Source organism: Macaca nemestrina, chromosome 8 (assembly GCF_043159975.1).
Source record: "Macaca nemestrina isolate mMacNem1 chromosome 8, mMacNem.hap1, whole genome shotgun sequence".
NCBI classification, from domain to species: domain Eukaryota; kingdom Metazoa; phylum Chordata; class Mammalia; order Primates; family Cercopithecidae; genus Macaca; species Macaca nemestrina.
This window is the reverse complement of record NC_092132.1, coordinates 1,408,706-1,421,674: the sequence shown is the minus strand read 5'-3', so window position 1 is coordinate 1,421,674 and position 12,969 is coordinate 1,408,706. Positions and strand designations below refer to the sequence as shown.

Here is a 12,969-nt window from a genome sequence, read left to right as displayed (position 1 = left end):
AAATGAACAACGCTTCAGAGAGCTGTGGAACAATATCAAAACATCTTTAATTTTTGTATTTGAAGCTCCAGAAGGAGAACGGAAAGATATTAGTACATAAAACATTTATTTTGAAGAAATAATGGCAGAAAAGTTCTCCAATTTAGTGAAAGATATAAACTTATAAAAGTCAAAAAGTTTGGTCAACTCCAGATAGGATAAACTCAAATAAAATATTTTATGTATTTATATGTGTAAAATTCCTCACCAGCAGACTATATTTACTTTTTTTGAGATGGAGATTCACTCTGTTGCTCAGGCTGCAGTGCAGTGGTGCGATCTCGGCTCACTGCAACCTCCGCCTCTTGGGTTTGAGTGATCTCCCACCTCAGCCTCCCAAGTGATTACAGGTAACAGCACGCCCAGCTAATTTTTGTATTTTTAGTAGAGACGGTTTTACCTTGTTGGCCATGCTGGTCTTGAACTCCTGACCTCAAGTGATCTGCCCGCCTTGGCCTCCCAAAGTGCTTCACTGGCCAACTTTAAAAGAAAATGCTAAAGAAAGGTATTTAGCCTGAAGGGAATGATACCAGAGGGAACCTGGAATTTCAGGAATGCAGAAAGAGCAATGGAAATTGTATATATTTAGACAAGCATAATATGCTGTTTTCACTTTTTAAGTCATTAAATATATCTATTACTGTCGAGGCCGGGTGTGGACTATAATCCCAGCACTTTGGGTGGTCAAGGTGGGCAGATTGCCTGAGCTCAGGAGTTTAAGACCAGCCTGGGAAACATGATGAAATACTGTTAAGTAGAGATCAAAATACAAAAAATTAGCCGGGCATGGTGGTGCACACCTGTAGTCCCAGCTGCTTGGCAAGCTGAGGCACAAAAATCACTTGAACCTGGGAGGGAGGCGGAGGTTGCAGTGAGCCAAGATTGCACCACTGCACTCCAGCCTGGGCGGCAGAGCAAGACTGTCTCCAAAAAGAAAAACAAAAAAATCTATACTGTAGAAAGTAAAATTGCCCCATTACCTGGTAAGATTTTCAGTGCATGTAGATGTGACAACATGACAGAGATAGAATGGGGGAGGAAATGGAGAAAGAGACCACACCTCCGTGAAGTGGCAGAGCAGAGATGCGAAGAAGAGTGTCAAAACTCGTAAGTATACTGTAATCTCCAGGGTGACCAATAAAAAATTAGAAAAGAATAGCCCAAAGCCCATAAATTTAAATGGAATACTAAAAAGTATTCCAATATCCAAAAGAAGGCAGCTAAGGGAGGGGAAATGAACAAAAAAAAGAGGAGGGAAAGAAAACAAAGAATGAGTCCAAACACATAATTACATAAAATGTAATGGTGTAAATATGCCAATTTAAACACAGAGATTGTGAAATTGGATAAAGATAACCTCACCCATTAATATGCTGCCTAAAGAGGCTCACTTCAAATATAATGACAGAGAAGGTGAAGGTAAAAGGATAGAAAAACGTGGGTCCCATCACCACTAATCAGGCATGCTAATTCCTGCTTCAGCATTGCTGTAAAGTTCACAGTGAGAACTTCTGCAACACAGGCATCGGGCACACACGCAGGACTTGCTCAAGAACAATAGAAAGAATGTGGTTGAAAGCACCCTGCTGATGCCTTGTTTTTCAAGGTTCTCCCTGTCCCCCTTTTCAAGGCTAGTGCCCTGACTGCATCGTCCATCCTAGCCTGCATCGTCGGTTGTACGTGGTCTTACTCAGACAGCTGTAAAACCTGGATGAGAGCGACTAAGTGGATCATGCAGAGTGACTACTTTGCCATCTGTGAATGTTAGCACATGTGAACCTCACTACCATTTCTGTCTTTTTTTTTTTGTGGAAAACGGGGTCTCGCTATATTACCCAGGCAGGTCTCGAACTCCTGGGCTCAAGCTATCCTCCCGCCTCTGCCTCCCTGAGAGCTGGGATTACAGGCGTGAGCCACCGTGCCCGGCTACCGTTTCTATTTCCTTGTGGCCGCCTGTCCCCTCAAGCCCACCTCCAGATGGGCCAGATGCTCCTGCAAAGGCCACACAGACCCTGGCAGGGATTTACTCTAGAGCTTGGGAGGCGCATTTTGATGAGTTACCCACGGGTCATTTCTACCCTGAGGCCACTGGCTCTTCATCCCGAATGTCCAAGCCCCGTCTGCTCTATCTGCCCTCGCTCCAGCCAGTCCGGCACAGGGAGTGTCCTCCACGGCGTCCACGCCCAGCCTGCAGGCCCCCAGGAGGCCAGCCACACACAGCCACCAGGCAGAACCCATGGATTCTTGCTGTGTTTTGCTACCATTAGAGAGCAAGCGGCCCAGACGCCAGAGGCAACCCATGTGTGGAGTGAATGAGGGGGACTAGCAAGCGCTTGTTCTTGGTCACCTGCTAGAATGGCCACACTTGTATGAACAACGAAACTTCTTGGTTTTCCCAGGAATCTTTGAGCAAGACTTAACTGCAACCCATGGGAATGCGATTCTGAGATATGGCTCCAGGAACCCTGGGTTTTGGACGGCTTACTTCCCTTGTTTAATCTACTATCTCTATATTAAGGGTATGAAAATTGGTGATTGAACCTTCAAAAACCTGAAATCAAACACGAGTTTCATTCGTGTCTTATGTGTTCAGAATTTTTCCTAATAAATTACTACCAAAGGTCCTTCTCCAAAACAGATTCGTTCAGTCAGTGCTGGTGAGGTCAGACCTCTAAGGTGGAGCAGCCAGCAGAATAACGCCCATGCTTTGGGCCGGCACAGCAGCAGGTGGATAGGCCGGGGAGGAGGACCGAAATTAAGCCAGAGCACTAAATAGTAGACATCGTCGGATGGAAAATGAGTTTGACAATGAACATGAAGAGCACATCATAAAGGAAATATCTGCATGTAATAAGAATTACATTGCAACAAAACAGCACCCGATGGCATGATGGAATGAGTCTAAAGAGTGACCTTCTGTAAAATGCCGGCAGGGAATCCAAAATGGACAGGAAAATGTTCTGAAAATCAAAAAGGAGTGAAAAGGAAAACCATATGACACTTAGAGGACCCAGAAAACACACCAAAAAAATTATGATGTCCAGAAACACCTTGATGGACAAAGAAAAAGTTACTGTCACATGACAACTTAAAACATTTTCCACAGATAACGAATGGGTAAAACAACAAAATCAAAGAATGAGAAAAAAAAAACAGACACAAAATTACGCCACAGCTTCTCCAGAGTTGCAGAAAATTACACAGGAAGCCGAGTCACTGCAGAGAGAGAGAAAGAAACAGGAGCCCCGTCTCCGGGTCCAGAGTGGCCCTCTGCAGCAGCTGCATGTACGTGAGGTTCTCGTGCGTGTTGGGGTCGAAGAAGCCCTTGGTGTCGTCGCTGGGGTCCGCCAGGACGCGGTTCATCTCCTCGTCGAAGTAGCCGCGCCGGTAGGCCACGTCCACGGGCACGCGGTGGCTGTGCACGGGGTCGATGACGCCGCCCGTGGCGATCTGGGCCTCCAGCAGGCGGATGCCGTGCTCCCGGACGATGAGGTCCTTCTGCATGGCCTGGAAGAGGGAGATCTGCTGCCCGCTGTAGGGGTCGGTGTAGCCGGTGACGGCGCGCTCGGCCGACAGCAGCTTCTCCTGGATCTCGCCGCCCACCACGCCCGCGGCCACGGCCTCCTCCACGGACAGCCTCAGGTTGCGCACGGGGTCGATGACGAAGCCGGTGGCCGCCTGCGCCTCCAGCAGCACCAGGGCCGTGCCGGGCCGCAGCACGCCCTTCCACATGGCCTGGTAGATGCTCATCTTCTCCTGGCGGCCGGGCTCGTCCTTGGCGGGCACCAGGACGCCCGCGATGCAGCTGGTGCCCTCCAGGTAGCGCTTGACCGAGTCCATCTCCGTCACCTCCTGCAGCGTCTTAGTGCCCTGGGCCAGGTCCCGCAGGGTCTCGGGGCCCAGGATCCCAGACGTGTGCAGCTCGGAGGCGGACACCTGGCGCCTCAGGCCTCGGAAGGACACCTTGCTGAGCCGCTCCTCGGTCTCCTCGATGACCCGGGTGAGGACGGCGACGAGGTCGGGCAGGCCCAGGACGCCGGCCGCGTGCTGGGCCAGGAGCTCGTCTCGGCGGGCCTCGCTCAGGTACGAGGAGAAGAGGACGTCCCACACGGAGACCGGCCGCCCCTGGAACTGCCCGCGCTGCACCTCCATGGTGGCACCACGCAGGGTCTGCTCTTGGCGGCGGGCGGCGGCAGCGGCCTCCTCGGCCTCGCCCTGGCCCTCGCCCTGGCCCGGGGAGCGCCCCGAGTCGCCGTCCCCTTGCCCGGGTGGCCCTGGCTCCCGCGGGCCGCGCGAGGCGTCCTGGAGCTGCGGCCGGGTCCCGGGGGCCTCCTCGGCCTCCTCGATGATGGCGGTCAGCCGGCGGGTCAGTGCGGGCAAGGCCAGAGTCCCTGAGCCAAACTCGGCCAGCAGCTCCTCCCGGGCGGCCCCGCTCACGTAGCCGGACGCCAGCACGTCCCACACGGGCACCGCGCGCCCCCGGAGGCGGCCCACCTTGACCTCCATGGTGGCCGCACGCAGGGCCTCCCGGGGGTCTGGGCGCGGGCTCCCGGCCTCGGCCTCGGCCTGGGCCTGGGCCAGCAGCGAGGTGAGGGTGGCGCCCAGCTCCTCCACGCTCAGCGTGCCCGCCCGGTATCTGCTCAGCAGGTCCTGGCGCCGGTCCTCGGACACCTCGCGGTAGAAGAGGAGCTCCCAGACGGAGACGCTCTGGCCCTGGAGGGCGCCCGAGCCTGGCGTCACGCGGGCGTCCCGCAGGGCACAGCGCAGCTCCTCGCTCAGCTGGTGCACGGCGGAGCCCCGGCCTGCCAGCTGCAGCATGTAGAGCCCGGTGTCCGGGTCGCGCACGCAGCGGCGCAGCAGCTGCACGTACGTGAGGTTCTCGTGCGTGTTGGGGTCGAAGAAGCCCTTGGTGTCGTCGCTGGGGTCCGCCAGGACGCGGTTCATCTCCTCGTCGAAGTAGCCGCGCCGGTAGGCCACGTCCACGGGCACGCGGTGGCTGTGCACGGGGTCGATGACGCCGCCCGTGGCGATCTGGGCCTCCAGCAGGCGGATGCCGTGCTCCCGGACGATGAGGTCCTTCTGCATGGCCTGGAAGAGGGAGATCTGCTGCCCGCTGTAGGGGTCGGTGTAGCCGGTGACGGCGCGCTCGGCCGACAGCAGCTTCTCCTGGATCTCGCCGCCCACCACGCCCGCGGCCACGGCCTCCTCCACGGACAGCCTCAGGTTGCGCACGGGGTCGATGACGAAGCCGGTGGCCGCCTGCGCCTCCAGCAGCACCAGGGCCGTGCCGGGCCGCAGCACGCCCTTCCACATGGCCTGGTAGATGCTCATCTTCTCCTGGCGGCCGGGCTCGTCCTTGGCGGGCACCAGGACGCCCGCGATGCAGCTGGTGCCCTCCAGGTAGCGCTTGACCGAGTCCATCTCCGTCACCTCCTGCAGCGTCTTAGTGCCCTGGGCCAGGTCCCGCAGGGTCTCGGGGCCCAGGATCCCAGACGTGTGCAGCTCGGAGGCGGACACCTGGCGCCTCAGGCCTCGGAAGGACACCTTGCTGAGCCGCTCCTCGGTCTCCTCGATGACCCGGGTGAGGACGGCGACGAGGTCGGGCAGGCCCAGGACGCCGGCCGCGTGCTGGGCCAGGAGCTCGTCTCGGCGGGCCTCGCTCAGGTACGAGGAGAAGAGGACGTCCCACACGGAGACCGGCCGCCCCTGGAACTGCCCGTGCTGCACCTCCATGGTGGCACCACGCAGGGTCTGCTCTTGGCGGCGGGCGGCGGCAGCGGCCTCCTCGGCCTCGCCCTGGCCCTCGCCCTGGCCCGGGGAGCGCCCCGAGTCGCCGTCCCCTTGCCCGGGTGGCCCTGGCTCCCGCGGGCCGCGCGAGGCGTCCTGGAGCTGCGGCCGGGTCCCGGGGGCCTCCTCGGCCTCCTCGATGATGGCGGTCAGCCGGCGGGTCAGTGCGGGCAAGGCCAGAGTCCCTGAGCCAAACTCGGCCAGCAGCTCCTCCCGGGCGGCCCCGCTCACGTAGCCGGACGCCAGCACGTCCCACACGGGCACCGCGCGCCCCCGGAGGCGGCCCACCTTGACCTCCATGGTGGCCGCACGCAGGGCCTCCCGGGGGTCTGGGCGCGGGCTCCCGGCCTCGGCCTCGGCCTGGGCCTGGGCCAGCAGCGAGGTGAGGGTGGCGCCCAGCTCCTCCACGCTCAGCGTGCCCGCCCGGTATCTGCTCAGCAGGTCCTGGCGCCGGTCCTCGGACACCTCGCGGTAGAAGAGGAGCTCCCAGACGGAGACGCTCTGGCCCTGGAGGGCGCCCAAGCCTGGCGTCACGCGGGCGTCCTGCAGGGCACAGCGCAGCTCCTCGCTCAGCTGGTGCACGGCGGAGCCCCGGCCTGCCAGCTGCAGCATGTAGAGCCCGGTGTCCGGGTCGCGCACGCAGCGGCGCAGCAGCTGCACGTACGTGAGGTTCTCGTGCGTGTTGGGGTCGAAGAAGCCCTTGGTGTCGTCGCTGGGGTCCGCCAGGACGCGGTTCATCTCCTCGTCGAAGTAGCCGCGCCGGTAGGCCACGTCCACGGGCACGCGGTGGCTGTGCACGGGGTCGATGACGCCGCCCGTGGCGATCTGGGCCTCCAGCAGGCGGATGCCGTGCTCCCGGACGATGAGGTCCTTCTGCATGGCCTGGAAGAGGGAGATCTGCTGCCCGCTGTAGGGGTCGGTGTAGCCGGTGACGGCGCGCTCGGCCGACAGCAGCTTCTCCTGGATCTCGCCGCCCACCACGCCCGCGGCCACGGCCTCCTCCACGGACAGCCTCAGGTTGCGCACGGGGTCGATGACGAAGCCGGTGGCCGCCTGCGCCTCCAGCAGCACCAGGGCCGTGCCGGGCCGCAGCACGCCCTTCCACATGGCCTGGTAGATGCTCATCTTCTCCTGGCGGCCGGGCTCGTCCTTGGCGGGCACCAGGACGCCCGCGATGCAGCTGGTGCCCTCCAGGTAGCGCTTGACCGAGTCCATCTCCGTCACCTCCTGCAGCGTCTTAGTGCCCTGGGCCAGGTCCCGCAGGGTCTCGGGGCCCAGGATCCCAGACGTGTGCAGCTCGGAGGCGGACACCTGGCGCCTCAGGCCTCGGAAGGACACCTTGCTGAGCCGCTCCTCGGTCTCCTCGATGACCCGGGTGAGGACGGCGACGAGGTCGGGCAGGCCCAGGACGCCGGCCGCGTGCTGGGCCAGGAGCTCGTCTCGGCGGGCCTCGCTCAGGTACGAGGAGAAGAGGACGTCCCACACGGAGACCGGCCGCCCCTGGAACTGCCCGCGCTGCACCTCCATGGTGGCACCACGCAGGGTCTGCTCTTGGCGGCGGGCGGCGGCAGCGGCCTCCTCGGCCTCGCCCTGGCCCTCGCCCTGGCCCGGGGAGCGCCCCGAGTCGCCGTCCCCTTGCCCGGGTGGCCCTGGCTCCCGCGGGCCGCGCGAGGCGTCCTGGAGCTGCGGCCGGGTCCCGGGGGCCTCCTCGGCCTCCTCGATGATGGCGGTCAGCCGGCGGGTCAGTGCGGGCAAGGCCAGAGTCCCTGAGCCAAACTCGGCCAGCAGCTCCTCCCGGGCGGCCCCGCTCACGTAGCCGGACGCCAGCACGTCCCACACGGGCACCGCGCGCCCCCGGAGGCGGCCCACCTTGACCTCCATGGTGGCCGCACGCAGGGCCTCCCGGGGGTCTGGGCGCGGGCTCCCGGCCTCGGCCTCGGCCTGGGCCTGGGCCAGCAGCGAGGTGAGGGTGGCGCCCAGCTCCTCCACGCTCAGCGTGCCCGCCCGGTATCTGCTCAGCAGGTCCTGGCGCCGGTCCTCGGACACCTCGCGGTAGAAGAGGAGCTCCCAGACGGAGACGCTCTGGCCCTGGAGGGCGCCCGAGCCTGGCGTCACGCGGGCGTCCCGCAGGGCACAGCGCAGCTCCTCGCTCAGCTGGTGCACGGCGGAGCCCCGGCCTGCCAGCTGCAGCATGTAGAGCCCGGTGTCCGGGTCGCGCACGCAGCGGCGCAGCAGCTGCACGTACGTGAGGTTCTCGTGCGTGTTGGGGTCGAAGAAGCCCTTGGTGTCGTCGCTGGGGTCCGCCAGGACGCGGTTCATCTCCTCGTCGAAGTAGCCGCGCCGGTAGGCCACGTCCACGGGCACGCGGTGGCTGTGCACGGGGTCGATGACGCCGCCCGTGGCGATCTGGGCCTCCAGCAGGCGGATGCCGTGCTCCCGGACGATGAGGTCCTTCTGCATGGCCTGGAAGAGGGAGATCTGCTGCCCGCTGTAGGGGTCGGTGTAGCCGGTGACGGCGCGCTCGGCCGACAGCAGCTTCTCCTGGATCTCGCCGCCCACCACGCCCGCGGCCACGGCCTCCTCCACGGACAGCCTCAGGTTGCGCACGGGGTCGATGACGAAGCCGGTGGCCGCCTGCGCCTCCAGCAGCACCAGGGCCGTGCCGGGCCGCAGCACGCCCTTCCACATGGCCTGGTAGATGCTCATCTTCTCCTGGCGGCCGGGCTCGTCCTTGGCGGGCACCAGGACGCCCGCGATGCAGCTGGTGCCCTCCAGGTAGCGCTTGACCGAGTCCATCTCCGTCACCTCCTGCAGCGTCTTAGTGCCCTGGGCCAGGTCCCGCAGGGTCTCGGGGCCCAGGATCCCAGACGTGTGCAGCTCGGAGGCGGACACCTGGCGCCTCAGGCCTCGGAAGGACACCTTGCTGAGCCGCTCCTCGGTCTCCTCGATGACCCGGGTGAGGACGGCGACGAGGTCGGGCAGGCCCAGGACGCCGGCCGCGTGCTGGGCCAGGAGCTCGTCTCGGCGGGCCTCGCTCAGGTACGAGGAGAAGAGGACGTCCCACACGGAGACCGGCCGCCCCTGGAACTGCCCGCGCTGCACCTCCATGGTGGCACCACGCAGGGTCTGCTCTTGGCGGCGGGCGGCGGCAGCGGCCTCCTCGGCCTCGCCCTGGCCCTCGCCCTGGCCCGGGGAGCGCCCCGAGTCGCCGTCCCCTTGCCCGGGTGGCCCTGGCTCCCGCGGGCCGCGCGAGGCGTCCTGGAGCTGCGGCCGGGTCCCGGGGGCCTCCTCGGCCTCCTCGATGATGGCGGTCAGCCGGCGGGTCAGTGCGGGCAAGGCCAGAGTCCCTGAGCCAAACTCGGCCAGCAGCTCCTCCCGGGCGGCCCCGCTCACGTAGCCGGACGCCAGCACGTCCCACACGGGCACCGCGCGCCCCCGGAGGCGGCCCACCTTGACCTCCATGGTGGCCGCACGCAGGGCCTCCCGGGGGTCTGGGCGCGGGCTCCCGGCCTCGGCCTCGGCCTGGGCCTGGGCCAGCAGCGAGGTGAGGGTGGCGCCCAGCTCCTCCACGCTCAGCGTGCCCGCCCGGTATCTGCTCAGCAGGTCCTGGCGCCGGTCCTCGGACACCTCGCGGTAGAAGAGGAGCTCCCAGACGGAGACGCTCTGGCCCTGGAGGGCGCCCGAGCCTGGCGTCACGCGGGCGTCCCGCAGGGCACAGCGCAGCTCCTCGCTCAGCTGGTGCACGGCGGAGCCCCGGCCTGCCAGCTGCAGCATGTAGAGCCCGGTGTCCGGGTCGCGCACGCAGCGGCGCAGCAGCTGCACGTACGTGAGGTTCTCGTGCGTGTTGGGGTCGAAGAAGCCCTTGGTGTCGTCGCTGGGGTCCGCCAGGACGCGGTTCATCTCCTCGTCGAAGTAGCCGCGCCGGTAGGCCACGTCCACGGGCACGCGGTGGCTGTGCACGGGGTCGATGACGCCACCCGTGGCGATCTGGGCCTCCAGCAGGCGGATGCCGTGCTCCCGGACGATGAGGTCCTTCTGCATGGCCTGGAAGAGGGAGATCTGCTGCCCGCTGTAGGGGTCGGTGTAGCCGGTGACGGCGCGCTCGGCCGACAGCAGCTTCTCCTGGATCTCGCCGCCCACCACGCCCGCGGCCACGGCCTCCTCCACGGACAGCCTCAGGTTGCGCACGGGGTCGATGACGAAGCCGGTGGCCGCCTGCGCCTCCAGCAGCACCAGGGCCGTGCCGGGCCGCAGCACGCCCTTCCACATGGCCTGGTAGATGCTCATCTTCTCCTGGCGGCCGGGCTCATCCTTGGCGGGCACCAGGACGCCCGCGATGCAGCTGGTGCCCTCCAGGTAGCGCTTGACCGAGTCCATCTCCGTCACCTCCTGCAGCGTCTTAGTGCCCTGGGCCAGGTCCCGCAGGGTCTCGGGGCCCAGGATCCCAGACGTGTGCAGCTCGGAGGCGGACACCTGGCGCCTCAGGCCTCGGAAGGACACCTTGCTGAGCCGCTCCTCGGTCTCCTCGATGACCCGGGTGAGGACGGCGACGAGGTCGGGCAGGCCCAGGACGCCGGCCGCGTGCTGGGCCAGGAGCTCGTCTCGGCGGGCCTCGCTCAGGTACGAGGAGAAGAGGACGTCCCACACGGAGACCGGCCGCCCCTGGAACTGCCCGTGCTGCACCTCCATGGTGGCACCACGCAGGGTCTGCTCTTGGCGGCGGGCGGCGGCAGCGGCCTCCTCGGCCTCGCCCTGGCCCTCGCCCTGGCCCGGGGAGCGCCCCGAGTCGCCGTCCCCTTGCCCGGGTGGCCCTGGCTCCCGCGGGCCGCGCGAGGCGTCCTGGAGCTGCGGCCGGGTCCCGGGGGCCTCCTCGGCCTCCTCGATGATGGCGGTCAGCCGGCGGGTCAGTGCGGGCAAGGCCAGAGTCCCTGAGCCAAACTCGGCCAGCAGCTCCTCCCGGGCGGCCCCGCTCACGTAGCCGGACGCCAGCACGTCCCACACGGGCACCGCGCGCCCCCGGAGGCGGCCCACCTTGACCTCCATGGTGGCCGCACGCAGGGCCTCCCGGGGGTCTGGGCGCGGGCTCCCGGCCTCGGCCTCGGCCTGGGCCTGGGCCAGCAGCGAGGTGAGGGTGGCGCCCAGCTCCTCCACGCTCAGCGTGCCCGCCCGGTATCTGCTCAGCAGGTCCTGGCGCCGGTCCTCGGACACCTCGCGGTAGAAGAGGAGCTCCCAGACGGAGACGCTCTGGCCCTGGAGGGCGCCCAAGCCTGGCGTCACGCGGGCGTCCTGCAGGGCACAGCGCAGCTCCTCGCTCAGCTGGTGCACGGCGGAGCCCCGGCCTGCCAGCTGCAGCATGTAGAGCCCGGTGTCCGGGTCGCGCACGCAGCGGCGCAGCAGCTGCACGTACGTGAGGTTCTCGTGCGTGTTGGGGTCGAAGAAGCCCTTGGTGTCGTCGCTGGGGTCCGCCAGGACGCGGTTCATCTCCTCGTCGAAGTAGCCGCGCCGGTAGGCCACGTCCACGGGCACGCGGTGGCTGTGCACGGGGTCGATGACGCCGCCCGTGGCGATCTGGGCCTCCAGCAGGCGGATGCCGTGCTCCCGGACGATGAGGTCCTTCTGCATGGCCTGGAAGAGGGAGATCTGCTGCCCGCTGTAGGGGTCGGTGTAGCCGGTGACGGCGCGCTCGGCCGACAGCAGCTTCTCCTGGATCTCGCCGCCCACCACGCCCGCGGCCACGGCCTCCTCCACGGACAGCCTCAGGTTGCGCACGGGGTCGATGACGAAGCCGGTGGCCGCCTGCGCCTCCAGCAGCACCAGGGCCGTGCCGGGCCGCAGCACGCCCTTCCACATGGCCCGGTAGATGCTCATCTTCTCCTGGCGGCCGGGCTCGTCCTTGGCGGGCACCAGGACGCCCGCGATGCAGCTGGTGCCCTCCAGGTAGCGCTTGACCGAGTCCATCTCCGTCACCTCCTGCAGCGTCTTAGTGCCCTGGGCCAGGTCCCGCAGGGTCTCGGGGCCCAGGATCCCAGACGTGTGCAGCTCGGAGGCGGACACCTGGCGCCTCAGGCCTCGGAAGGACACCTTGCTGAGCCGCTCCTCGGTCTCCTCGATGACCCGGGTGAGGACGGCGACGAGGTCGGGCAGGCCCAGGACGCCGGCCGCGTGCTGGGCCAGGAGCTCGTCTCGGCGGGCCTCGCTCAGGTACGAGGAGAAGAGGACGTCCCACACGGAGACCGGCCGCCCCTGGAACTGCCCGCGCTGCACCTCCATGGTGGCACCACGCAGGGTCTGCTCTTGGCGGCGGGCGGCGGCAGCGGCCTCCTCGGCCTCGCCCTGGCCCTCGCCCTGGCCCGGGGAGCGCCCCGAGTCGCCGTCCCCTTGCCCGGGTGGCCCTGGCTCCCGCGGGCCGCGCGAGGCGTCCTGGAGCTGCGGCCGGGTCCCGGGGGCCTCCTCGGCCTCCTCGATGATGGCGGTCAGCCGGCGGGTCAGTGCGGGCAAGGCCAGAGTCCCTGAGCCAAACTCGGCCAGCAGCTCCTCCCGGGCGGCCCCGCTCACGTAGCCGGACGCCAGCACGTCCCACACGGGCACCGCGCGCCCCCGGAGGCGGCCCACCTTGACCTCCATGGTGGCCGCACGCAGGGCCTCCCGGGGGTCTGGGCGCGGGCTCCCGGCCTCGGCCTCGGCCTGGGCCTGGGCCAGCAGCGAGGTGAGGGTGGCGCCCAGCTCCTCCACGCTCAGCGTGCCCGCCCGGTATCTGCTCAGCAGGTCCTGGCGCCGGTCCTCGGACACCTCGCGGTAGAAGAGGAGCTCCCAGACGGAGACGCTCTGGCCCTGGAGGGCGCCCGAGCCTGGCGTCACGCGGGCGTCCCGCAGGGCACAGCGCAGCTCCTCGCTCAGCTGGTGCACGGCGGAGCCCCGGCCTGCCAGCTGCAGCATGTAGAGCCCGGTGTCCGGGTCGCGCACGCAGCGGCGCAGCAGCTGCACGTACGTGAGGTTCTCGTGCGTGTTGGGGTCGAAGAAGCCCTTGGTGTCGTCGCTGGGGTCCGCCAGGACGCGGTTCATCTCCTCGTCGAAGTAGCCGCGCCGGTAGGCCACGTCCACGGGCACGCGGTGGCTGTGCACGGGGTCGATGACGCCACCCGT

The 12,969-nt window shown here is 65.7% G+C and overlaps 1 protein-coding gene across 1 annotated transcript in view; it reads right to left on the bottom strand.

Moving 5' to 3' along the window:
* Window positions 1-2,868: 2,868 nt before the first annotated feature.
* The window catches only part of LOC105488469 (epiplakin 1), a 32,055-nt gene continuing 21,954 nt past the window's right edge, over window positions 2,869-12,969 (bottom strand). The window contains exon 3 of the mRNA XM_071067627.1: window positions 2,869-10,923. Coding sequence (XP_070923728.1) covers window positions 3,253-10,923 — 7,671 coding nt within the window. The 3' untranslated portion in view covers window positions 2,869-3,252. The remainder of the gene's footprint in view (window positions 10,924-12,969) is intronic.